A 27,627-nucleotide genomic window follows, 5' to 3' on the forward strand; every position below is an offset into this window, starting at 1 on the left:
ACAAACCTTGATTTGTCAAGAAATTTCAATAAAAGGGAGCATAACCCTCACTTGAAACTGCATGTTTCGTGACAGCATGTTGCAATGCTATTGGTCAAATTATCACTATATTTTGGGCTGGGGGATTTATTTAAAGTGTTATTTCAATAAAATATAAAAGTGATTATAAATTTCTAGTTGTTACCTGCAGAAACTCTGTTGCCACTTGATTTTTTAATTTAATTCTTTAAAATGTATTGACAATTTACTGAACCATTTCAGCAGCCTATTATTAAAAAAATATTTGAGACAAATTAACTCCAGGTGAAAAATACATAAAGAACAGAAATAGGCTAAATACAGTACAATGCTGAAATATAAATACAATAGTTTCATGTAACAGCATAGTAACAATCTAAAATTATAAAATACTCTCCACAACACACCTGCACACAGTTCATTATCCTGTTGACTTATACATTATTAATAATAGTAAACTTAATTTGTATATTAGCCTATATATATTGTATATTGCTTTTCATACAAGAATTTCAGCAATAAGTGCTTTATAGAAAATGTGTTAGATAAATAAATAAAATGCATAAAAAAGATAGAATACAGAGTGCTGTAAATCTAATCGTGGTTGCATGAGAAAAGAAGTGCGAAACAAATGTAAATAGAATAAAGTTAATTTCTAGTTGATATCTAAACTGAAGATACATTTTTAGCTTTGCTGAGGTCTAATAATTAGACTTGAGACCAATAAAATATAGTAGCATGTTTAAGAAAGAATGATACTGTACTAATATGTGTTCATTTTCAGGACAATTTGTATTCCTGACTTTCGAGGATGGGTACACAGCCAAAATTTTTAATGCCTGCAATATAAAAAACAAAGAAATGAAAGCCATTGCCTGCCACAAAGATCTGAAGCCAGGAGAAGAGGTACTTGCAAGGTGGTCTGACAATAAGTTTTACAATGCCACAGTGGACTTCATTAGAACTGTCCACAAGGAAGTGGATGCCAAGAAACACTGTGCGCGTTGAACTCATAGTGTAGAAACAGTAGAAACTTCGTGTTTTGATGGAGTCACTCACCTCAGATAACTGTTTACATCTGGAAAAGGCGCTACGAGCCGATTGTCGAATGCTCGCGCAGCCACTACAGCCACAGACACGCTTTACGATCAGCTAGTAATGTCTTTTCTGGATGTGAACAGAGTTATCTGATGTGAGTGACTCCATCAAAAACAAAGTTTCTACACTATATGAGTTCAACGTGCGCAGTGGTGTCTCTAAGGACCGACTCATGTTCCTTGGAAGGGTTTTCTGAGTGTGTTCAGAAGCCCAAAGTGGTTAAACGTTAAAGCATTCCCAAAGCACTGGGTAGCCATGTTATAACTCTGGGGGTTTTTTGCTCCCCCAACACGAAATGATATAGGGGTCAAACATGGCTGGACCGGAGTTCTCCTTAACCTTATTACAGCTATTACACTTCAAGTAAAAAAAAAGTAGTGGTACTTTTTGTTAAAAGCTGTTGAATTATAATGAAGAAGATTAAGATTCAGTTTCGTTTCACTTTATTCATCCCAAATGGGAAATTAATTTGTCTGTCAGCTCATCTGCAATTTGCTATAGAATTAAAGGCTTAAAAGATAAATCCCATCAGGTGGGAGAAGAGGTTCACATGATTGAAGTCTTAATATTTATATTAAGTGCCTCAAGATGTTAGTCTGTATCCTTGTAACAATTTCATGGAGAACCTCATGGAACTTATTTGTTCCATCATTTGTAAGGTGTGCGAGAGACTCGTATTGCTCCATGGTAGCTCTAGTATTGCTCATTTTCTTATCCAAAAGAGGAATGAATTTTAGGAGAAACATAAGAGAAACATTTTAGACAAAACAGAAACTAAAATGATGCTGAGGTGAGAATCTCAAATTTGTCTCCAGAGCTATAGAAGAGCAAGCTTGGAGCAGCAAAATTTTCCTCTGGGTTTCCTACAAACCTGACCATGTCACTTCCCTCAAGACCTTTCAGGCACTGGACATATTCTCAAATTCTTCCTTCGTGATCGACCCTGCAAGTCCTCACATCTTTCCACCAAGTCCTTCTGAATACACAGTGCCTTTAACTGTGATTTCCTGATCCTCATTATCCACAATCCTTGACTCCGCTACATTCATTCTTTTATCCAGCGCTTTAATCTTTTTTATTAATATCACATATATCCTTCTTGCCCAGGAAAACCTTTCTGTGAAAAGACTAAATTCATCCTGTACTTTCAAAATATTTACTTTGGGAATTTAAACTTTTTTTCTCTTTAATATTTTATATAATATAATATATATAATATATCAAGTTTTTTGTAGTATTACTTACAAAATGAATAAAGGCTAAATCCAATGAAAGTTTGAGTTCAATTTGTTAACAGAGTGAATCCACTTCCTGTGTGCCATTCTGTGACCATGGTCAGACATCATTTTGTTCAGGAGAAGCTACTTTGTAGAGTTTTGATACTTAAAAAAAGAAAAGGTCTCATCAGGTCATATATTAAAACCTGCAATCCCATAAACAGGACTTCAGCTTTTTGTTTTTTTTTTGTAATTTCAATCAAAAAGACAACATTGATCAAACAAATCCTAAATTATCCTCCAGTCAAGATGAAAAACATCCCTGCCTAAAACTGTACTCCTGTACTACTGCCTCTCTGCTAGTTGCTTTTAATGCCCTGAGATCAATGGATAGGATGTAAATTGGAACAGACTTTGTGTAGTCAGTTTACTGAAATATGCAAACGTTCTGTAATGAACAGGCTGCACAACATATGTTTTGTTTTTGGCTCCCTTAAATTGTTTGCTACATGTTTAATAAAGGTAATTTATTCACAAGTAGCATTCAGTCCTCCTCGTTCACTTCATCCCCTCCAAAAGACAGAAGACTGTTATTCTTTATTTTCTTTCCAGGCTTCAACTCTTTTTTTTTCTCCACTTCCTTTTCTTCATCACTCTTCTTCTTTTTGCTGGGGTTGGTGGTGAGCCAGAATTTTTCTGAGGGAGACCGCTTTGCTGGTTTCCTGAAAAGAATTTTATCAGGAGGGAGTCCATCATCTGCAAATAAACCAAAGAAAAGACCAGAATTTAGAGATCACATGATGCTGTTGCCTTGACAAAATAATAGGCTACATAAACCTTATAAGATCCTTCCAGCTAGCTACAAGATTTATATAAAATATATATATATATATATATATATATATATGCTCTACCTTGGATTCATATTTTTGCAACCACTATTTTGTGAGCAATTACGTGAAACAAAGCAGGATTACCTTTCTCTGTAGAATTTCCAGTGCGCATTTTCACCTTGATGTTCTTCACTTCCTCTGCACTCAGGTCTTCGCCTTTCAGCACCACCACTTGGGGTAGCTCATCCTCTAGATCACTGCCACTGTCATCCTCCAATTTTGGCATCACGTTATGCTAAAGAAATAGAATGGAGACACCACAATTTCTTCATCAGATACTGATACTTTGGATGAAATAACCCCGATCTAACCGTCCAGTGTGTCGTTTCAAAGTACTGTTAGCAGACGTTCACTTTAGGCAGGCTAAGGAAAACCAAAATTGGCATCTAACGTTAAGACTTAAAACAATCAAATTAACTACCGTTGTCATCCTGTTCAAAACTAACAGTTTGCCAAAGCACAAACCTTTGTGTCAATAGTCGGTCCTTCTTTGTAACCGACATCATTTTTGAACTTCTTCAGAAAGGATGGTTCTGCTGGCTTAACCCACGATACGCCACTCGCCTTATTTCGGTTCATTACAGGGAAATTAAAGAATACAACCGGACTCAATAGACATTTGGCTTAGCGAGTTCTTACTGTTTCCGGTGTTGTTTATTTCATATTTCCACTTTCTGTGATCGCAGGTCGCAGATTCGTCATTTTCAACGCCACAGGTCTACCTGTGTGTCTATAAAGTGTCACTGAAAAAAACGGTTACCTCAAGTTCACGTGGAACGCATGTTAGTGTTAAGGCCCATTTATGCCCAACATTCAATAAATTCTGCACGTTTCCATGAAGCTGACGGATACGAACCGAACGGAGCAACACCACCGGAAATCGTGGGGGCAGTGTTGCTGTCACTACCCAATACGTCGCCGTGCTCCAATCACGAAGAAGAAATAACAATGGCGGAACTTTAAACAAATATACGATATGAAGTCGTCTGGACACCGGGATAAACAAATGCTACGAAACAGCTGGGAGATTGGCAGACAATTAAATGTTAGTGGATCGGTCGCGATGCAGAAGTGGAGGTCGGTGCGGGACAGATTTGTTCGAGCCCACAACAAACACATTTAACGGCCTCGCCGGCCACCGCCTCATACAACGCTGCCTCTGCTTTTGTCTTTTATGTAAGATATACATTATGAGTACCGCCTCCACAGTCGCCATGTTTTTTTGAGTTTGTTGTTGTCTCAAACAATTTACTCTGAGCTGCCCCCTGGTCGATGTATTGGTTAATATGCAGGCCAACGTAAAGGACGCATGAACGTATGTGAGCAGTGACGGTAACATCGTTTGAAACGGACACATAGATTTTCATACGTACGTTGAGCATAAATGAGCCTTAGTGTCGTCCTCCATACAATAACATTCAACTTGCCAAAAAATAAACATAAATCTTGAAGCGGGCACTGTGGCCCTGTCTAATATTAAGATAATACGCCCCGGTACTGAAAGTCACGAGAACCGTTGACGACGAAATCTCAAAATAACAAAATGACGTGCTCTTTACAATACACACATAACGAAAATATAGACATATAGGCATATAGACACGTGGTGTGGATAAAATTTGATCCATTTCACGTCTCCTCGGTGGTCGTTATTGTTTGTTCATGTTAGAACATATGAATAACAGATTAGCAGTAAATAAATACAATTTGTTTGTTTAAATATGATGCTACGCAATAACAGAAACCATATTCTTCTAGTTATATGTCCTTTGTGAACGATTCGTTCATTTTGAACTAATCTTTTGTATGACTGGGGAGTAACAAGGCAGCTCAGTGAGTGATTCGTTCTTTTTTTCCCTGGTCCCTGCATGTGCACAACAGGCTCAGATTCGTTCATGAACGGGTCTTTCTGCTGCATATTCTCAATGTATTAATGACTGATTCATTTACGACTCAAAAGTACGGGTATTTGGATCTGAGTCTCGAGTGCACTTGTTCTATGCCCACTGCTCAGTGTTACCAGCCTGAGCATTCCCTCTTAAGGAGGTTGCCATGTGGGTAGAGTGTGATGTAGTCAGCACAAAGCCGTGTTGTTTTGTGTACTCAGAGAAGCATGTAAGTCCTGCTCACCGGTGATTTGTGTGAAAAGTAATGCCAGCTGTAGCCACTGTAAGCTTTATAGTCAGTGTGATGAAACTCAACTCTGCAGCCATAAAAGCACTGTGTTGTAATGTTGGAAAGAAGAAAGGAGCTGAATGAAGCCCCAGTCCAAGTGTTCAACAACTCCTCCTCTCCTTCTCTGGGCGAAATTAGTCTGGATTGCTAGTTACCAGCGTCAACGAGACTCAGCTTTATATTCATACTACTGTTGGGAACTACAAAGCTGTGGAGGTAACAGCAGGCTCAGTGTAGACATGACTGATTTATTCATGACTCATAACTACAGGTCTTTGGGTCTTTCGCTCATTATTCACATGGTTACAGCAGTAACATGACTAATGCTGTTTTTACTGGTGAGGAGAACTATCTGATGTCAGCATGAAAGTTAACGTTAGCTATGTAGCAATTAGATGGATGTTTAATTTGATCTTCTGTTGGTACAAATTGATACACTACGGGTCTTCAGTGACCACGAAGGCTAAAGTGATAGGCTCTCCAACCAGCAAATGAACAGCATTCCCACAAGTTCTTAAAAAGTCTTAAAATGTCTTAAATTAAAATCTGGGTAATTAAGACCTTAAATTGTCTTAAATGCACCATAAGTTTACTATAGGTAGTACATTTCCAGGTGGTGCGTTTCATGCCAATGGCAAAGCACAATGGTTGACCGTAAAACATAGTGTGCATTTGTTTGATTACCTTAGTACAAAAACTGTGTTATAAATAAGAGACTCAACGATTAATAGCCGTTTTACGGTACGTCAGAGACAGACTCACATCAGGCTGCTTGCAGACATTATGCGCCATGGTTGTCGAAGTGAGCAGTTCAACATGCAAAGACAGGGAAGAGCAAATTTAATGACAAATGGATGGAAGATGATGCATTTAGGATGTGGTTGGTCCCAGCTGAAAACAACAATTAGGTAATGAGCAAATTATGCAAAAACATTTTTTCCATGACCATGGGTCTCAAAGCCATCGAAAGCACAAGCGGTACGTGGCAGCATCTAGCCACAGTGGGGCAAGGTTTAAATTGTGTTAAAATAAAATAAATAAACAAGAAAATAACCCCTTAAAAGCATTACATTTTATTCTTAAAATGGTGCAAGAACCCTGATGAAGTAATCAGTAATTTCAACTTCAGTAGGCTATGGCTCAAAAGGGTGCTCAATAGCTTAACAAAAGCAAACTTGTGTATTATATGCCAAGTGAAGCAAACCATGTTGCTCTTCAGTGTTTGAGAGCCGTGCTTTTTCAGTCATTACTGAAATTACAGCTACAGCGCCATACTGGTTCCAATGAACGAAATGAATTAATTCATTGAAAAATTATTCGTTTATTTTACTGAACTAAAAGTCTCGAGTCAGCAAAAAATATCCGAAGTTCCCACCAGTGGTGCGTTTCCTCCGGGTTTAGGTTAATTGGGGACTCTAAATTGCCCATATGTCTGAGTGTGTATGTGAGTGGTCTTGTCTGTCGTGTTTGTGTGAACTGTGATTGACTCCAGCAACCCGGAAACGGAAAGGAGGATGAACGGACACTAATCTGCCTCAGATCTCCTAAATGGGCGGTGGGGTGGACAAAATCACGTGACAGTGACAGGAACAGACTCCTTCCTCGTCTGTCTGCTACAGAGGACTCAGTCGGATGTGAGCAGGCCTGTTCAACAATGGCATGCATGTGTTCTGGGTCTTTTCACGCAATTTTAGCGGGTGTTTTGAGTGCGCTGGCGTCTTTCTCTGCCAAGCTGTCCCTCGGTTCAGACTACCTGAGAGACATATGTGAGTCCAGCATGGGCGGCCGGACTAAAATTGAAACACACGCTGGACATACGCATTGTGACTGGGTGAGTGACACGGATTGTGTTATATTGTGGAAACACACAGACATACAACTCACAAAAAGGGATATTTAACTTTCAGGCGAAATGCATGGAATTGTTAAAAGTTCATATTACAGAAGTGGTATTATATCGTGAAAATATGGCTTTTAAGTAGAAACACGAAATGTGATTTCGAATTTGCATTCGTCATCCCGTTCCGCAGGGCACAGTTTACAATGAAGCGGTGATTGGCATGGGATGTATCCAAAAGATGTCTACTTCAAGCTTAGTGTCACTGTGTGTCACTAAGCTCAATTTTTTAGGTGTCGTCTTGGTCTCATGATGTCGAAATCTGAAGAGCGCCAGAACATTTCGTGCATGGCGCAAAAATGCAAACGATGGGAACCGAGTCGTAGTTGGGAGTCGTTCTTTCTTTATTTAGCTGTTCCACATAAGCTCCTCCCTTGTTACTCCACAGTGTGAGACAAAGAACAGCCACAAGGGGAGGAGTTCAGTAGAGTATTGAAAATAATTATAATGGGTTATAGTGCATTTTAGGTGCATTCTGAAATGTCATCTGAAACTTTTTGTGAGTGTGTGTATATATATGTGTGTATATATATAAATCTTGTACCCTAATACTTATGTCAGGTAATGCACCACATTTAACATCTAAAATTTTCTCTTGTAATCTTCAATTATAATTCTTTGGTATACCATGTTCATTTGTTTAGTTTGCCTTGAAGTAAGCATGATGTCTGATGCAGGCCTAGCTCTCATATTCTATAACCTACATATTGCATCCCAAAACTCTTATTTGTCATCAGATATCATGATGCCATTCACACAGTCCAGTGCCAGAATCAGCAAAGTAACCATCTCTGTGTCAGCAATGGGGTCCTCCTGGGTCTCTTACCATAGCATCCCATTTCATTCACATGGACAGATATTGTGAGCTGATGCTGTGTCCCATATACTATGTGTCTTCACATCATTTTTAGTTTGCTGATCAAGGATGTTTACATTCAATCAACACTTTGTTGAAGTATTTTTTTGGTATTGATACAACACTGTGTGAAAACCAAAGTATTAGCAATTACACTGATTTTCTGGGAGAGATGCTGCATTATCTGACAGAACTGAATGCCATTTTAACAGGAAACAGTGGCTGTATAATGAATCAGCTTAACTAATAACAATATCTGCTTCACCAAATCGTTTCCCATAGGCTATCTCTGCTATGGAAAAGTTGTATTTCATATACACACAACCTTTTGTTTTTTGGCTCCTCCATTTCACGATCTTTTGATTGAAGCCTTTAGAAACAATCGCTATTGAAATGTTACTATACTAACAGTAGCAATGGACCTTTCATTAGTTCGTCATCTGTTGTTGACTTAGTTGTGTGTTTCCAGCTCCATATCCCATTGCGGCTGTTGTGTGGAAGCCTGCTGTTCACCTGTAATGCTGTCATGTGGACCCTCTTCTCTAAGGCTCTCCAAAACAGCCCCACCTCAGCCCGTGCCACTGTCACAACCACAGCATCAAATTTCATTTCCTCAGTAAGTTCCAGTGAATCACCTGTTTTGCTGTAGAACTCCAAACCTTTTAGAATAATTACTCAAATGAAATTTAACATAATATAGCAATATAGCATCAGATCATAACAAATGTTACTCCAGTAAACTTTATATGTAGAACAGTGCTGCGCCAAACCTTATATATATATATAGCCATAGTGAGTGGCAAATATAAGCAGTAAGTTAAAACAGTAGAGGAAGCAATAATGGCAGTATTAATAAGGCTATTAAAATAATAACTAATGGTAGCTATTGGAGCCGTAGATAATTAGCAGAAACATGGAAGAGAGACACAACAGTAAGAAACAAAGTTAGTAACATATAATGGTGGGATATGCATGCGAGAGAGGGACAGAAAGTGAAAGAGTGAAGGGTGTGTGACTTTGATCAATTTCATCCCCCTGCAGTTTAGGCCTTATAGCAGCATAACTATTAACTTTGTCAAAGGAAATTCTATCTCTCGGAACCACCCTCCATCTAGAGAGCAAAGTGGCCTACAAGAATAAGAAACTATGAGCTCTCGAGATATGATGGAGCTTGGTCATTAAGAGGTTTCTGTGTTATGAGAAGGATTTTAAATTCTACATTTAATTTTACCAGCAGCCAATGAAGAAAAGCCAACACAGGAGAAATGTGATCTTTTTTTCCCAGTTCTGTAAATATTTGTGTACCAAAATTCTGCATCAGCTGAAGGCCTTTCAGTATTTGTTGGGATATCCAGATAGTAATGAATTACAGTGGTCAATGGTACAGGTCAGTTTTTCTGGATCTTCTTTATTCATGTTGTCCTTTCTTTTGTGTCCAGGCTATACTGGGGAGGTTGACTTTTGGAGAGACCTGTACAACTGTATGGTGGGTGGGCATCTTTCTCACTCTGTGTGGATTGCTGGTGCTCCATGGTTTCACACCTCAGGCCCTCCCTCAGGGGGACGGTAAAAAGACTAAGTGAGGTGTAATTTGACTTGCCTGCTTGCTCTGAAGTCATGGTCACAACCACCTGTGGTCGGCAGAATCAAGTTGAAGTGTTGCCTTTAAAATTGAGGCACCTTTGTATCTTCAAGTCAAGAGTAGATCCAGACCATCCAGTGGCGACTATGAGACCACCATCCCACCCAATTCATGGAATGTCTTTTCAGGTAACATTTAGGTCCATTCTTTTATCCTTGATGGTACAGTGACAGGTGTGCCAATGAGGACATTTTATATTGAGTGACACTGTAACTGTCAAGAGTCAAAGCAGCTGCAGTGATGAGCTGCATTTTGTCAAAGAGTGCTGCCTGGAATTTGAACTCCGATTAATTTAATTTACCAATTATTGGGATAAAAAAAAAACCTGGCCAGTTTCAGACAATTCATTTGGCGTTTAGAAGTGAGTCCTTTTACTCCATTCTTCACTAATGGTTAGAAGCATCATAGTACATCTCAATCTAGGTTCTCTATATTTATTCTCTGAGGCTCATTTAAATCAATATAGGACAGAGGAGAGCAAGCAATTTCTATCTTTCTGGTCTCTGCCCAAACTAACAGGCTGCAGCTTCATATTCACTGTGTTGACTGTGGCAGCCTTTGCTGCACAAATATTGGTTGATCCAACTGATTTATGACTTTTATTCATGTCCATCTTTGGTTAAGTGTGAGTTTAAATTTTTTATGTAGTTACTTGCCAATAATAGTGCCAACAAATGCAGCTGTCCAGTTCCCACAATAACTTATGTATTAAGAAAACCAGCAGTTTTGAAATATTTTGATCCAGTTAGAATAAGGTTGTATGAATACTGTGGTATAATAAACGGACAGATAACCAGTTGGCTTGAGCCATGTGTAATCTTCGACTATATTGCAGTAGGTGTTAGCACTGCAAATGTTAGCTATACTCAGTCAATACTGAAGGCACTTGTTAGAAACTCAGTCTACCTTAACAAGATGAATCCTGACCAGTTCAAAATTCACTCCAAACACCTTCACGATTTGAAATAAAGCTCCTTCAATCAGATCACTAGCTACCAAGTCAGTCACAACACACTGACTGCACATCACATGAGGTCAATAACTCAAGTCAATAACTTTCATCTTTGACTAGTCATTTCTCACATTAGTCAGCATTTCATCAAATAAAAACCTGAAATAAAGAAAAGATGTGTATAAAGACAAAAGTCCCAGCCCTTTGGACAGGTAAACACACTTGATTGTACTGCAATATCAGTTATCACTAAAGAATGCTCACCTCCCCAGTCTTTTTGTTGTAATAGCCTGTGCTTGATGCAGCAGTTGTTGAACACTGCAAAGAAAACCATATTTTCCACTGCTCTTAGTCTTTCTCCCACAGCTACCGCTGTTTTACCACTAGATTTATATACACGCCTGCAAGCCTTCACCTGATACTGATATCACCTGCTTTGAAATTATTTAATTTGTTTATTGTTAATAGTTTTTAACAGTTTTGAAAATAAAAATTAGGATGTGAAAAATGTCCAGCAAATACAATGTTGTGCTCTGAAAGGGTTATCCACACATGTAAGTTAGGAGTTTTACTGTGTTTTACTGTTTTCTCTTACTTTGAAATTAGGTGAAGAGTGTGACTACAAATTTCAATGGACAGTATCAGTGAATGTGAGAAATGTACACAACACACGTGTATCAACTCTTGCCACGTAGTAATCCTTTAAATAGGGTGCTGTTTGTAATCTACTTATTTCACAAGTTGTCAATTTATTACATAATTTTAAATGAAACCTACAGTTTGTTGAATGTAAACATAACAAAACTTGGCCCCGTGACATACACCATTTACAGTTATAAGCCCTTATTGAGCTGCCATTTTCAGCTCAATTGATCTCATCAAAATGAAGTCAAGTATTACTTTCCATGAGTGATGAAGATGAAAACTGATCCCAGGACTAAGATGTTTTAGTTTGTACCACTCTAAAACATGTTCATAAAGACGTACAAGGCACAAGGTGAAGTAAAATCCTTTGAGGAGAGTAGTGTTACTGTGTCAAACGTATTCTCCTGAGACTGCTCCAAGAGCCCTCATCTTCTCATGCTTGAGTGTTTTAGGTCCTCTCCTTCAACTGAGTTGTGATATAATTTCAAGGAAATAATTTAGATGTGGCAGCAAAGGTTAAGCAATGAAGGATCACTTTCATAAGGTCTTACATTGTGTACATGTGTTAGAAGAGAGGATACTGTGGTTTGGTATATGTATCCACAAGAAATATTCTTCTATACCCTGCAATGGCAGCAATCTGCTGGGAGAGAGGTGGATGATGTTAATGTCTGTAAAAGCTTAAGGATAAAAATAAAATACAAAAATATAAATTCCCAGGTCTGGTGTTTTCTTGCAATGTGGAAAAGCTTGGAATGATTCATCTTCCATCTTCTATCGCTTTTCTGTTTTGGGGTTGCGGGGTGGTGCTGGAGCCCATCACAGCTCACACTAGGTGAGGCCAGGGTACACCCTAGACAGGTCGCCAGTAGATCGCAGGGCCAACATACAGAGACAGACAAAACCAAACGGCGACTAACATTCACACTCATACCTACAGGCAATTTAGAGTCACCAATTAACCTATACATGCAGATCTTTGGACTGTGGGAAGAAACTGGAGTACTTGGAGGAAATTCACGCAAGCACAGGGAAAAAAAAAAAAAGGCAAACTCTGCACGAAAACCAAAACCAAACCTTCTTATTGTGGTGCTAACCACTATGCCAAACCACGAGGTGCCCCGCTTGAAATCATGTCTCCAGAAATTCCAAAGAATTTGATGACCTTGTTGAGCTAGTTGAGAGGTATCTCTATAACATCCTCCTCAATTATTTCCCCCTGTGGTATGGTGATGTGCTCTGAAGGACTCTTGTGGTTCAGCCCTGTGAAGGGGCTGCACCAGGATGGGGAGAATGGTCCTCCAAATGCCATCTGCATAGCCTCCCAACATGGCACCTTCACCCACTTCCCTGTCTCTCCTTTCAGACGTTCGATCCCCTGGAGAAGACAACATAAAGTTCTAAGGTGAAATGAGCCGAGTTTAAAGCACTGGATGTGCATCAGCTGCATGCATAAATTACAGTGACACAAACTAGATGACATAAATAAAAACTGCAACATAACAGTTTAACTTTTGGGCAAGTTTCTCAGACAGGTGAAACAGTCAAATGAAGTGATACACACGTATTTGCTAGTGCAAAATGCACAGAAAGACTAATTTCTGTGCATTTTGGCTTTTTTGTAAAAATGTTGTCCTTCTTCTGCACAACTTTCATCATCATTTTCTAATCCCTGAACAACAGTTTAAGCTTATTGAAGTGCCAGTAGTTCTGGGGCAATAATGCACACAGCCAACCAAAGCTAATGGTCTTTTTGGTCCAATCAATATCTGTGAAGTTCAGTTGTATTTAATTTAAATATTTTATCATACACCAACACCAATCACTTGATAATAAATTGAAGGAATCAATGAATCTTTAAAAGTTAAAAGTTAAAGTTGAGTGGGTCTCTATGTGAAAGCCACTTGAAGGTATTATGTATAGAGAAAATGTCTTTGCACTTTCTGACCTTTTTGTTACACCAGGACTTCCTTATGCTTCCTTATGGCCATTAAGATAAGGAGGTAATTCTTCCATTGTATATAAAATGTGTTTGTACTGTAATAAAAAGACTTTAGTTGCAAAGCCTTTCAAGAGAGCTGTTGTATCAGGTATGATTCACTTCTTCAATCTAAGAAACATGCCCAAAATTTCACAAAACTGTGCAAAATCACTCACATGATCTTTGAAAATAAATAACTAACCCTTTAAGAATGAAACATTTTCAATGTTCAGAAACAGTGCATGCATAAAAGCTCACTCATTCATTCATGAGGTTTGGTTGAATCTGAAACAGTAAAGAAGAAATGAAAATTCACTCTTGCCCTCTGATTATAACCAGCATGCTCTGTGATGTGTCAAGCTTGATGGGACAATTCAAGTGACCTCTGTTAGAAGCTTACCTCTGTGAAGGTTTTAAATTAGGCTGTCTGCTTCAGAAAGCTTTTGGTAGAATTAGTTCAACCAAAGCAAATGCTTGAGTGGGGAAAGAACATTGCATGGGATAGAGCCAAGTTATGCACAGTAAACTGGTAATAAAGCGGAAGACATGGGCAGAGGGAAATGCATCAATGTAAGGCATGAAAGAAAAGCCAGAAAAGAACTGTATGCTGGAAAAGTAAAACATTACTTTAATTATTTGAATGTTGCTTTGATATTTGCTCCACATTCAACCAATCCAATGAAACAACGGAAACACTGATTGTGCATTGCAACGGAGAAAATTTTATTCTCTGTACATCTGCTAAAATAGACAGAAAATTTAGAAAGACTTCTTAAAAAAAAAAAAAAAAGAGAGGATATTCTCCTTCACCACTTTGCAGTCATACCAGTAGTGTTTACATTACTGAACTTGGATCACCTATACCATGTATTCACATACTAAGGATACATAAAATATGTGATCAAATTCTAGAAGAATAAAATGCACACTATAGAACAGAGCAGTTCACAGAGCAGAAACTCTTAGTAGATAAATACAGTGTGAATTAGCCATGTTACTGTTTGTGTAAATATTCATGTTGAGTTAATACTTTGGTAAATACTTTGCAGTGGTCTGGAACAGTTAAGAAACACAGCCCAACTGGTACATGTATGCAGGAGTTATACATAGGGGTGTACATTATATTGTTTGAGGGTATGTTCAAGTGAGTTAGTGTCCCTCTTTTTTGAGATTATTATTTATAAAATTTGGCCATCAATCACATCACCCATGTCTTTGGAGCAAAACACAGAAAAGGGATGAAGCAACAGAATTGGTGTGCATTTGGAATATATTCAGACTGTCACCTTTTTCTTATTTTGCAATCTCTGCTCTGTCACTAAAGTTGGTAGATCTAGTGTCATAGCTTCTGCCACTGAAATAAGATTATTCACTCCTGTTTAATCTTAAACAGGGACTTGCCTGCTGCTGTTGAAAAAGAGCGTATAGTTTCCCATAGGGGTGTAACAGTACATATACTCGTACGATCCGTTTGGTACAGGATGTTTGGTGTGAATACATGTGTATACCGAACGTATGGAATATATATTGCCAAACTAAAGCGAAACAGAACACCTCACCACTCTTTGTTTCCACCAACTGACAGAACACTATTGCAAAGCCCCATATGTTGTTGTCAAGCCAACCTGGCAACCTCATTTAGTGTGTAGCACAGACCAACCTCACTGAACTTGAGCTACCTAAGCAAATTTGAGTTAATTAATCCAACCAAAAACCCAGTCGAATGTTAGTAAAGACAAGCAATGCAAAATCATCTGGCAATTCGTTTTGGCACCTAGTGTGAGCAGTAATTTTTTTGTTTTCTACACTGAATTAAGCATGTGAGTAAGATTATTTCAACATGCATATTAAAGCCAAAGAGGTTTTTTATTTAACTGAGCAGTTTGAATGTGAAGTTGAAAATGCTTACAGTATCTTCTACATGTCGCACTTGATTCGCAATTGATCTTTATTTTATTACATTTTTTATTTTCCTACCTAAACCAAGGTATGTTTTTATTTAAAGAGAACCATCGTTCGTTCAGGCAATTGTGCTATGTTTAATGTTTTCAACTTGACAATCAATTTCATTTTTCTGTACCGAAAATGTACCAAACCGTGATTTCAAAACTGAAGTACAGACCAAACCCTGACCTTAATATACTGTTACACCCCTAGTTTCCAGGTAGCAGCAATGATAACCTGGTGTAAGGCGAAATATTAAAATTTGATTTAATCTAACTCTGATCTGTCCATCATTAGAGAGGGCACACATTTAGTCTGAAACACAGTCGTCACTGTTATCTGGCAAGAGGAAGATTCCCCCAAACTACAAAAACATATATTTCACTAATTACCACTAGCTGTATCTTGTTTGTGGTGCTTCTGAGCTTTAAAAAAAAAATATTTGAAAAATGTAACAGCAACTTGTACTTCCAAAAACAATTGTCCATTTCATGGATAGTACTTGCTGCTTTGGAATGGAATCAGAAAAGTTTGGGAGATAAACCTACAGTGTAAGTAGGTTTCTGAATCTGGAATCACAGTCCTGAGGAAGATCCCGATTTAGTCAGTATGCACTGAACACTCCATAATGGTATATTGAATATCTCCTGACAAACTTAATAAAAAAAAAAAAAAATTAAGCAGATGTAATAAAAAGGAAAAGACTATTGACTGAATTGAGCTCACCTGAGTTACCTAAGTATCTCTAGCTGGGCACAAACTTTAAAGACAGTATTGCGCTGAGGCACAGGTCTGAGGAAGGTTACAAAAGAATGTATTGCACTGAAAGGTTCCAGATGCAGTACATTCTTTTAGGTAACTCAGGTGAGCTCATTCCCATTTTCCCCTTTTTATAAAATTACGCAATATATTTTATACTCTGCCATTATCTTGTATTGAGTCGAATTTTGGCATATGGCTGTAACATAGTAAAATGTGAAAAAATTGGAGGTGTCTGAACACTTTCTGAGTGCATTGTAAAGCTGAAACTAACACCATGTTGCACAACACCAGGAAAAAAGAATTTTATGATTGAGATAACATTTTTATCATTTATTTGAAATGATTGTTCAAGGGAAAGAAAGTAAGAAAAGAAAGCTTTAGATACTTCAGAAAGAGGAATTGTGAGCTTGCAAAAAGGGATTAAGAAACTTAAAGCGTTTTGTTTTCTCAGTAATTTGATTCACTGACAACTACACAAAATTGACGTATAGCACTAGGTTTGGCAACACAAAAAGCAGGTGAAAAACTGTCCATGGCTAGAGTGGCAGATAGAGTTCACGTTCACTACTGTGACCAATTGAATGTCACAGCTCTGTTCAGAGGGCTGGGCTGGACCTTGTTCTCTTACACCACATACTGGTATGTCTCAGCCTTCCCATGGTCAGGTGTGGAGAATGGACTAAACCACAATAAGGAGAAAGGGTGTCCGAATACCGCCCTCATGTTCATCCACTTAGTTTTTTTAGCCCATCTTCTCTCTTCCTTTTTCAACTGCTCTATACCCTGAAAACGAAAGATAACCAAACTTGAGTTGGAAACTTCTGTGACCCAATTCACAAACCAAAGAATGTATCCATTCTGCTGCACAGAACGTGTCAATAAATGATCAAAACTCCAGCCATTTTTGAAAGACATCTACGCCAAGAACATAATCATTCACACTGATAGAGGTTTATAAAGTTGCTTATGTTGCTGACATTACATCTAGGTGTTGTCTCTAACATTAACCCATAAATGCCATAGTGGGGCTGAACCGAGACCGAGTCTGAACATGTGTGCAGAATTGGGCAGATTGGACAATGTATGTTGGGGTTATAAGGAATTCCTGTTATAAGTGTCCAGTGGTTCCCAACCTTTTTCCTTGAAGCCCTTGTCTGTGACCAAAACAAGCCAGCCCCCCACCCACCCCTACCTGCACACACACACCAAAAGAATTAAGTGATTAATTACAAATTTTTCTTTTAAAAAGTAAACATCAGTTGTAGTTGTAGTTGTAGTTGCAGAAATAATAATAACTTAGCTATTTAACTATGGACATTTAACTATCTATGTTTTTCCACCAGTCTCATGGTGTTTGGTTACCTGGTGCCGCTTCAGTTTGCTTGGCTTCATACTGTCATTAGCTAGCTTCTCACCACAAGTGACGCATTCTGGTCGGAAACTGTCCTGTCCTTTAATAAAACCAAAATCAAAGTAATTCTCAAGATACTGCCTTGTTTTCTTCTTTGGTACCAGTGAATTGTCAGTAAATTTTTCAGATATGGTGTCTTATTCATAAAGGGATGTTGACAGCAGAAAAACAACCGAAGATGAATACACAGATATATCCGCTGGACCTCTGAAATTCATGGATGCTGTTGTCATGGCAAAGTAGCAACCAGACTTTTTTTCAGCACGTATTTAAAGGGGCAGCTTACGAATAATGAGAGATCTGGTGAATTTGACAAAAAGTGGATTTTACAGAGTTTGGATTTTATAAATTTAATGCACATAATTTTTTTTAACCTCACAACCTCAGAGCAGACAAAGTTGTGTGCCCCAGAAGACTGTACAAAGTCAAGAAAAAAATTATTTGTGGCGCTACAATGCTTTAACAGAATGGAGCTTCTTCCCTTGCAAAAGCTTTGACAAGTGTGAACAGTAGCATAGTGAGCAATCAGACCTAATAGCCAAGTTTCAAATTTCATTGACTATCCCTTGCTCGTGCAGCAATTCACTGTTTTTGCATGCTGAACCTGGAGTACTCTAAGTGGGACTGTGATAAATTGATCAGCTATGTTCAGCAAACAGCATTTGTTCACCACATTGACTGTGTCACAATGTCTGATATATTATAGTCAGAAAAACTTTACTCGGCCATTCAGCCAAGGCCTGGTCTTGTACATCAAAAATTACTTTAATGACTAAAGTGGTTTACTTTCAAGCTTTGTACACCCACTAATGACCGAGAGAAAGCCAATAGAATAACAGAAAGGGATGGAAAAATTAGGGATGCATACAAAGTGCACAGTTTCCCTGTGCTGCAGAATTTCTCCCTCCGCCCATGATGGTCTGGGCCAAATGAATTAATGTAATGTGCACAGCTCTTTGATTAATAAAGTTTTAACCATTTGTAATTTGATTTATGAAAATCAATGATGATATTGTGGCATGTAGCCACAAATAAATCAATAAAATAACAGTATGTTATTTTAGAGGACAACACTGACGATATATCCCAGTGCATCCTGGAGATGTTTCTTGAATACTTAAAGGGTTTACTGGGTTAGCCAGTGACTCCTAGGAACAGACTGCGTGACAACCAAAACAGGTGGGTGACCACTGGAGAGAAGATTGACATGATCAGGTGCTTAAGGCATTGCTAGTTTATTGTCAGCCAATAACTCAGGCAAAAACCACCACAAGCCAGCAAAAGCAGTCACCTTCATCAAAGCTGGAGAGAAGGCCCATACTCAAGCAAAACCAACACCAGGCCTCCTCCACACAACATCTAACTGGCAACTGCAGGCTAACCTGGGAAAGTGGCTGAAATTCCCACAGCACATTGCAACAACTCAATCCAGACATGATCATCACTTCAAGAGGTGTGTGTGAAATATGGGCTCATGCAGTTATGTAAAGTACATCAACATACATTGTACATATAAAGAATTCTCAATATATTTATAATATATGTTTTGCATTTTTGTTGTAGGTAGATCATTTTGACTTGGTAATTTTATAAGTGACTCGAATGCTGAGAAAGTGTGAGCACCATTGCTCTACATGCTGCCCCTTGGCAATATCATCCAGCATCACGGCCTCCGGTTCCACTGTTATGCTGACGACATGCAATTGTACATCTCCACCAAAGTAATTTCCAACACTACCCACACCACACTTAGAAACTGCCACACCGAAATTATGGATGCAAAGAAACTATCTTCAACTGAACAGTGATAAATCTGACAATATCATCATCGGTCCCACATCCCACAAGAACACCACCCACGACTTCAGCCTCACTTTTAACAACTGCCAACAACAACTCTGTCTTCCTCCCTATACATCCACAACCTTGGAATGATTTTTGACAGCCAGTTAAAGTTTGACCACCACATCACCAACACTGCCTTCTTTCACCTCAAGAATATTGCCCATCTCCGCCTCTTACTCACCTTCTCCGCTGCCAAAACACTTATCCATACCTTTATAAAATCCAGACAGCATCCTCTATGACTCATCTTCCAAAGTCCTCAATAAACTCTAATACACCCAGAACTTTTCCACCCGCCTAAATACTCACACCTGCACCCAAGACCATATCACCCCTGTCCTCCAAAATCTGCACTGGCTCCCCATCACACACTGGTTTCAGTTGCCGCCCCTATCCTCTGGAACTCACTAACCAAACCCATAAGAGACTGTACTGACATTCAAACCTTCGAATCCCTTCTAAAAACCCACCTTTTTAAATTGGCTTTTAATGTTTAATTAACTGTGATAATTTTAGCTCTTCCATTATGTGTCCATTTTTCTTAGATTTTGTTTTTGATTTGGCTTTTCTTGTGTAGCTTGTTTTAAGTTTACTTTTGCTTGTGTTCTATCTTGATTTTTGTAGCATCTTTGAGCACCTATAAATGTGTGTAACAAATAAAATTAATTATTCAGTTCCACAAAGCACACAGTCCCTTCAGTCAAACATGGTGGAGGTTCAAAGATGTTTTGGAGTGTCTTTGCTGCTTCTGGCACTGGATGTCTTGACTATGTGAATGGCATCCTGAAAACTGATGATTACCAAAGAATTTTGGGTTGCGTAGTGCCAAGTTTCAGAAAGCTCTATCTCCATCAGAGCTCATGGGTCCTCCAGAAAGCCAATGACCCAAAAAATACTCAAAAAGAAAAATCACTCAGAACTGGTTGCAAACAAACTGCTGGAGAGTGCTGAAATGGCCAGCGACGAGTCCAGATCTGAATCCCATAGAACACCTGTGGCGAGATCTCAAAACAGCAATGGGAAGAAGACATCCTTCAAATATCTTCAAATGTTTTTCCAGTGCAAACAAAAGAAATAAACCTATGAATACTATCTCTCTGTTTACTGTGGGACTAAGGCAGGGAACAGAGTGCAGATCTATGATGTCAATCCAAGCCATATTCACCAATAGTAACCTTTAACTTTCAGTGTAGACCCTTTTTTGACTTGCATCCAAAGAAGGTTGAATTGCAATGAAAAAAAAAAAAAAAATTAAAAAAAAGATAAGTTTCAAGATTGGAAAATCTGAAGTCTGTGACCACAACTGGTACTGATGAATTGTTTGCTGATAATTTAATTGCCATTTTATATGCTTTATAAACAAACTTGATTTTGATTGAAAGTGAAAGGAATATGCTCTGAGAACAGTTTTTCTAACACAAAGTACATCATACAGAAACAGCAGGAGAAAAATCTAAAAGGCAGGCAGAAATAGAGTTACAGGGATAGCAGGAGGACTGTTGGTCACTAAATGGTTCACTTACAGTCTCGTCGGTACAGATGGAGTGGACTTGGGTTCCGAACATCACAGAGGTGAAGATGAGGAAGAGAAGACCCTCAAAGCACAGGAGTATGAGAAGGATGACTGTTGCTGGGGGGGAGAAGGAACTGCACTCTGGTGTATGAAGGGACAGGGACATGAAGGGAGGGAGAAAATTAAAGGGCAAAGAAGAGGATCATATGAGGAACTGCTACATTACAATCGAACACACTACTGTACTCTACTGTTGAATCATCTACACCACAGTAAGGATGAAACACTTTGAAACAACATAGTCTACAGGTTGTTCACCACTCACCTACTCAATATAAGGTAAAAAAATATGTCTGGTATGTGGTAATTTCTCAATTCAAAATGAAGAAACTGCCATTTCAAAATGAAATATTACTTTTATTTGAAATACACTTGCATTACACTGCGTTCATTTTTAGATACAGTCACGCAAAACTCTGCCTTTCTATCTTTAACAGAAACATCTACATGCTAGTGGAAGTATTTTTACATAAACATAGAGGGATTATTTATGAAGTTGATAATGCTGATAGTGATAACTGGAACCTTAAGCAACATTAATCAATGATGTACAAAGAAACCAAGTTTCTTTGATAAAAGGTTGCCTATATATTATGTAGCATAAATATACATGTACAACTACATGTAAAAAGAGTAAAAAGACAGGAATTAGGGAGAATGAGTCAATAAGGAATTTGCAGTGGAAACAATACAAGTCTCAAGATGCTTCATGATAATTGGTATTGGTAATTCCATCTTTATCCACACTTCAGCTCAGGACATTCTTTCTGCAAGGTCCTCAGTTGGTTGGGCGTCACAGGAGCAACCAAGAGGAGGGCCATTTGATCTGCCAGTGAGGCTGAAGAAAAAGCCACTAAGTGGCTTTGGTTAAAGAGGGCTGATCCATGGGTAGCTGCTGGGACACAAGTTGGGGCCTGATCATCCCTGGCTGGGTCACTTGGACGGGTATGTATGTTGTGAGACCCAAAACACCTTATGACCCCAGGTCACAACACTGACGATGCATCCCAGTGCATCCTGGAGATGTTTCTTGAATACTGTGTGTGTGTCTGTCTGTGGTCATGTGATGCTATCACTGCTAGCACATAGGCTTGTTTGACAGTGTAAAACAGTAACTTTTTCCAGGAGGTTCACTTGTGTAAAAACCTGCTTATACTGTACCCTAAACTATAGTTGGTGTAAGATATTGAAAGCTAAAGCTAAAATATTTCTGGAGGACTGCCGTCATTGTCTTCTCCATATTTTTACCGACACGTATGAACCCACACTGGTGCTGTGCATACATCTGGGAAAAGATTTTTTGATAACATAGACAAATTACATTTATCAGCACCAACCACAGTAATCAGCTACAGTTATGAGGATGTTACTATACAATAAGGCTAACCATCTGGTATTTGCACTATAAGTTAACATGAAATCAATTTCATCACTAATGTCTTATCCTCAGATCTGATTTTCAGGGAACAGGACAGAAGGTGATACAAACTAACCTACAGCTACCCTATACACAAGGTTCCTTCGTAAGACCCTTTACGACGGTGTTGGAACCAACTTTCCAGATCTGACTTTCAAGCTAAGAAATTAGTGTAAGATTGTTAAAGTGTGTTAAACTACTGAATGAGTAACAAAAATGAGCAATTTCAACTGTTTAAGTTGTTTAGTGTTTCTTCTATTAACAAGACTATCTCTCCTTCTAAGAGAGAAATACTAGTTTAAGTTTGCAGACATCATACTTATGTATTGCTTCATTGCTCTTATTATTTGCTTGACAATTAAGAGTATTCACAAATGGCTAGAATCCTATTGGATGCCAGGCCAAGACTCCAGTTTAGGCATCTGTCCCTTTGTCCTTTGTCTTTCTAAGAGTCAAGTAAATTGAGAGCTATGAGGGTTTATAAACACTCACTGGTCCAGTCATCTTCAAAGCAGTAGAGGAAATGAAAGACCACCATGGCCAGAGCATGGAGAGAGATGAGTGCAATGTACATCTAGGTTCAAAGAAAGAATAGGGAAAAAGGGCACAATTTTACAAAAAAGGACATACAAGTTTACAAATAACCTGGAAATGGACTGTCATTCATCTGCATCTGTACTGCATTAAACCAGCAACCACAACCAACTTAAGAGTACAGCAATCATTTCAATGTTCGACAGATACAAAAGAGTGGATAAAGAAGATTTTCATCACAGTTATTTACAAGAGAGCATGTTTTCTTACATTCACAGACTGAATCTTGGTGTTTGTCTGCCTTTTATGGTCAACACACATTATAGGAGACTTGTTGCTGTAAATGAACTTACTGTGAAAAGCACAAAGTACTTCTGATTGTTCTCCCCAACACAGTTGTTCACCCAGGGGCAGTGGTGGTCCATCTTTCGTATGCAGCGTTTGCAAACACTGTAAACATGGAATTTTGTGTTAATGGAGGAGTGATGCAAGACTAGTACATAAGTATATTATGATAAGACAAATGCATAAGTAAATGTAGCTTTATGAATACCAAATGCTGGAGTGAGCATTACACTTCCTTTGTCCTACCTGCAGTGATGAGCTCGGTCAGGCTTGATGCTGCAACACTTGGGACATTTGTATACTACCTGCCCTGGTTTCAACTGAAGGCTTTCTATATATTCCTTAGTAGCATTCCCTTTTGGAACTGCCCCCTAACAGGAAATATCAGACAGGGTTGACTTGTGACATGTGTTTCACATAAGCGATTTACACAATGAAATAAACAGGCAGAGACTAAATTTACGGTAATTTTATGAAGGTTAAGGGCAATTATTCAGGACTATTTAAAGATAAGATCAAAATGTCATCTGGAGGAAAGATAAAAACGGCCTGTTGCCAAATTTAAATGTCTGTCAATAGATTACCACAAAAAGGCTGACTTACAGGGTCAGTGCACATGGCTCTCAGGTGAGAGGTGAGAGCAAGGAAGGCCAGAGTGTTGAACAGTGTCCCATTAACAATGCTGTATGTAAGATTCTTAGAGGGCAACAGCATCACAAACAACACCACAAACTCAGCATACAACACTAGCAACCAGGTAATGACAGCACACACAATGCCACAGGCATCCCTGATGAACCACGTGGCAGAGGCTGAAGAGGAAGTGATAACGTCTTTGGAAATAGGGATGCGCTGCTCAGTCTGTAGGCAGTTGAATCCTGCTCCTTCCTCTGTCTGCCCTCGCCCATGCTCCACATCCCTGCATCTGTGTATTGTACTCTTCATCCTTCATCTAAGCTTGATGCCTGCTGCTGCCACTGGAAAAACTGCACCCTCACACCTTAGTTACTGCATGCTGTGGGAGAGGAGCAGGAAGGTCACAGGTTAAAGGTCCATAGTTAATTGTGCATATGACTGATGAACTTCAAGAAGCTCACCTTTTTTTTTGACTGACTATACACAGAAAATATTCTTATTTTTTTAGAGAGACAGTTGAACAAATTATGTGATCAGACTTTGGCCTAACGATTAAAAAGGAAAGGATTAGCCCATTAATTTATCAGATGAGAGCCAAAAAATGTACGTCTTTCTTAAACAAGCAAAACTTTCTGTTCAAATGACTTTTTTTATCCATCTATTTACACTGGTAACCTTAAACATGTTAATAATGTATAATTTAATGCATAGAACAGAACACAGTTGATTGTGAGCTCTGTACCTGTGCTATTGCTTTACCTGAAATGACAGATATAGCAAAGCAGTTTCATGAATGGAACACCACAAGATACAGGACATACTGACTGGAACCAAACTTAACTGCTCTACAGTAAAAGGTGACAGTGCTTAAAAACATTTTCACGCTGTACAGAAACTATAATCACATCCAAATAACTTCCACAATTATGACTTCAGTGAAGTGCCTAGTATTAAGGTACACTGCTATTTTTTCCATCTGTTTATCGCAGGGGTTAAACCTGAATAGAAACCTAAAACCCTGCCAAGCAGGGGAGCTGGCCTATACTGTACAGATCAGATAAGTGGGATCTGCACAGAGCTGCTTCATGTCTCTGCAGTATGACAGATCACTGAGTGGAAGTCATTGTGCGATGTGCTTGGCCTTATATCCACGCTCATCATAATATTAGTTAGGTGCATTATAGCACTTGTTTATTGCGGTTTGACCCTATAACACAGGAGCCATGCAGCACTAGATGGTACTAAATATGATTCAGAAAATATTATTGTTCACATTCAAAATGGCGATACACGGACTCAGCATATTCTAATGGACTAAAAGTTTCTATGTTGTTGCAGATAAACAAATTATATACTCGGCATGTTAAATGCGGGAAGAAACCTATCTGGGTCTTCTCAGTTTGTAGGCCTAAAACCAGCTCAAATCTGAAACAAAATCACAAAAGTTTAGTGTAATCTTTGCTAGCTACTTGGCTAACGTGTCAAATAGCATTTACTGACCTGTTTGTATATTTATGTCGGTGTCCTTCCATTCAGCGTAACAGACTGGTGAAACCAGACCGCGTTTCCGTGGTTAAGCCAGCCGCCCGTGTTTGTGTGCAATCGGTGTGACAATGAAAGAACTCCGAAGACCTCATGGAAACGTAGACCATGCTCGAGATCACTCTCTTCTCTCGCTACAGTCCACTACAGAAGGAATTTGACATTTTTCAACTACTGTCAAAATGCATAGTAAAAATTATTATATCCCTTTTTGCAGGTTAATAGTGTCCCATGGAGCATCATGAAAAGTTGCGTAAAAACCGTCGGGCACTAACTAAACAGTATAGACCACAATGCATTGCGCCCACGGTGAAAGACAGAAAGAGGAGAAAATTATTTCAATTTCACCACTGGGCTCAGTTTAAATATCTGTGATAACCTGAACGAAAATAAAACTAATGTGGATTCTTATTATATTATTGTTGTCCCATTTAAAGGTACCATGAATTGCTTAAAAATACTTCCGGCTTTCAAAGTAAAATACAGCGTTGGTTTCATTTCCTCAACTTTTTGAGATTGGCGAAACTTTAGTTTAGGATTGAGAAAATTTATTTTTCTGTACGTAAACTACTAGACTCATTATTTCTCAGACTAGTGGCACAAGTACTCAAAACTACTGTAAAACGCCAATGCAGAAAACTAGGGTTAGGGGCTAACCCAACCCTAAACCCATCTTTTTGAACTGTCGCGGGTACTCTGCGGTACCTGAATGAACTACAGTTTACCTGTCTCATATCCAAGCTCTGACATTTTAATTGTTTTGCTGCAGGCCTATCTACAGCTGTTAGTGGTAGGTCTTCTGAGAACTCTTTATGACAGGACCTCTAAGTCACACCTTTAAACTGCTTTCATAGACTGGACTCCATGTGCTACATTTTCTTTAAGTCCTTAGCTGAGGGTTTCAGATATTTCACTAATCTACATTGAATTCTTGAATAATGAATGAACAAATACATATAACTATGCAGCAATTTATTTGATTAGTCAAAACATTGTTTATCTGAGAGAGCGTAGTTGGTATTGTCTAAAATATCCTGCATCTCACAGTACATTTCAAGCAAATCTATACAGGGTGACAGTGACCAGAATCACTATCCTGCTGAGTAACACAAGTTTCATTATGTGTACATTTTTTTTCTTTTGAATGAGGTGCTTACTTACCATTAAAACAAGCTGCAAAAAAAAAAAAAACTTTTGTCCAACAACTTTTTGAGTTTGCCTTCAAAATATTTGACATTTACACTATGATGGAGCTATACACAATGGTCTGAATACCATAATCTCAATTCTCTCTATATCAAATTTTCTACCAATTTTTACCATAATATAAGCCTTCCCTAACTCTTACTATAATTGTTATTATATATATTTATTTATAATTAGAGGTTTATTTTGAAATGATGGGAAATACCACCATTTATACATACAAATATATGCATTTATGTATATATGTTCTAGGCCTAAAACAATTTGTGTCCAGAATTTCTTCATGAGGAATTATTTTTACTTTTTACATGGAAGTTGATTAATCACAGCAGAAATCCATGATCAGCTCCTTCCTTTCCAACACATTTAAACAGAGGTTGTTGGCTCTGCACCAACTCTCCATGTGTTGCGCCTACTGTCAGTACTCAGACTCATCATTGTGGGAGATTAGTCCCACAATAGCTGTGTCATCTGCAACCTTAACAATGTGACTACTTGGGTGTATGGCTGAGTAGTCAGCAGTGTGTACAGTTGAGGGCTCAGCACACAACCCTGGGGATAGCCTGTGCTGAGGGTGACCAGTGAAGAGCAACCATGGATCTTTACACTCTGTGCTCTGTTTTTAAGGAAGGCCAGCACCCAGTTACACAGAGATGGTCTTAGTCCCAGCAGTGCCAGTTTTTTTGACAGGGTCTGTGGGATGATTGTATTGAACGCCGAGCTGAAATCCATAAGGCATCCATATGGCATATGTGTCTCTTTTCTTGATGGGTGAGGGCCTGGTGGAGAACAGTTGCCATTGGCATTAGATGTGCACTGATTCTTCCTATAAGCATACTGATTCAGGTCCACGCTGATGTTGATGGTGTCAATTATGTGTGCCATCACCAGCTGCTCAGATCACACAGCCAAAGGGTCACAGGGCGGTTGTCATTCACGCATGCCACTTTGGATGATTTGTGTACAGGAATAATGGTGGTTGTATTAATGTGTGATGGCACTGCAGCCTGGGAGCAGTAGATTCAAATTTTCCAATCA

At 38.6% G+C, this 27,627-nt stretch overlaps 3 protein-coding genes across 4 annotated transcripts; 1 reads left to right on the forward strand and 2 right to left on the reverse strand.

Annotated features, from left to right (window-relative positions):
- Positions 1-1,576: 1,576 nt before the first annotated feature.
- Positions 1,577-3,859, reverse strand: kiaa1143 (KIAA1143 ortholog). Its single transcript, XM_029504877.1, has 3 exons — positions 3,692-3,859; positions 3,311-3,461; positions 1,577-3,089 (listed from the first exon to the last, which is right to left on the reverse strand). The coding sequence occupies exons 1-3, from the start codon at positions 3,803-3,805 to the stop codon at positions 2,878-2,880; spliced, it is 477 nt and encodes a 158-aa protein (XP_029360737.1). The 5' UTR covers positions 3,806-3,859; the 3' UTR covers positions 1,577-2,877.
- Positions 3,860-4,450: 591 nt separating this feature from the next.
- LOC115044475 (transmembrane protein 42-like) lies at positions 4,451-10,195 on the forward strand. Its single transcript, XM_029503496.1, has 3 exons — positions 4,451-7,232; positions 8,624-8,770; positions 9,594-10,195. The coding sequence occupies exons 1-3, from the start codon at positions 7,056-7,058 to the stop codon at positions 9,735-9,737; spliced, it is 468 nt and encodes a 155-aa protein (XP_029359356.1). The 5' UTR covers positions 4,451-7,055; the 3' UTR covers positions 9,738-10,195.
- A 922-nt stretch (positions 10,196-11,117) lies between these two features.
- LOC115044474 (palmitoyltransferase ZDHHC3-like) lies at positions 11,118-25,725 on the reverse strand. 2 transcript variants are annotated; one of them, XM_029503494.1, is made up of 7 exons: positions 25,342-25,724; positions 23,809-24,220; positions 23,452-23,576; positions 23,214-23,310; positions 22,819-22,900; positions 20,860-20,990; positions 11,118-12,771 (listed from the first exon to the last, which is right to left on the reverse strand). In XM_029503494.1, exons 2-7 carry the CDS (start codon positions 24,148-24,150, stop codon positions 12,568-12,570), a joined length of 981 nt encoding a protein of 326 aa, XP_029359354.1. In that variant the 5' UTR covers positions 24,151-24,220; positions 25,342-25,724; the 3' UTR covers positions 11,118-12,567. The 2 variants fall into 2 exon arrangements, with proteins under 2 accessions (XP_029359354.1, XP_029359355.1); XM_029503495.1 differs by lacking the exon at positions 11,118-12,771 and adding an exon at positions 15,829-16,863 and having other exon boundaries at positions 25,342-25,725.
- Positions 25,726-27,627: the final 1,902 nt, after the last annotated feature.

Source organism: Echeneis naucrates, chromosome 6 (assembly GCF_900963305.1).
Source record: "Echeneis naucrates chromosome 6, fEcheNa1.1, whole genome shotgun sequence".
NCBI lineage: Eukaryota > Metazoa > Chordata > Actinopteri > Carangiformes > Echeneidae > Echeneis > Echeneis naucrates.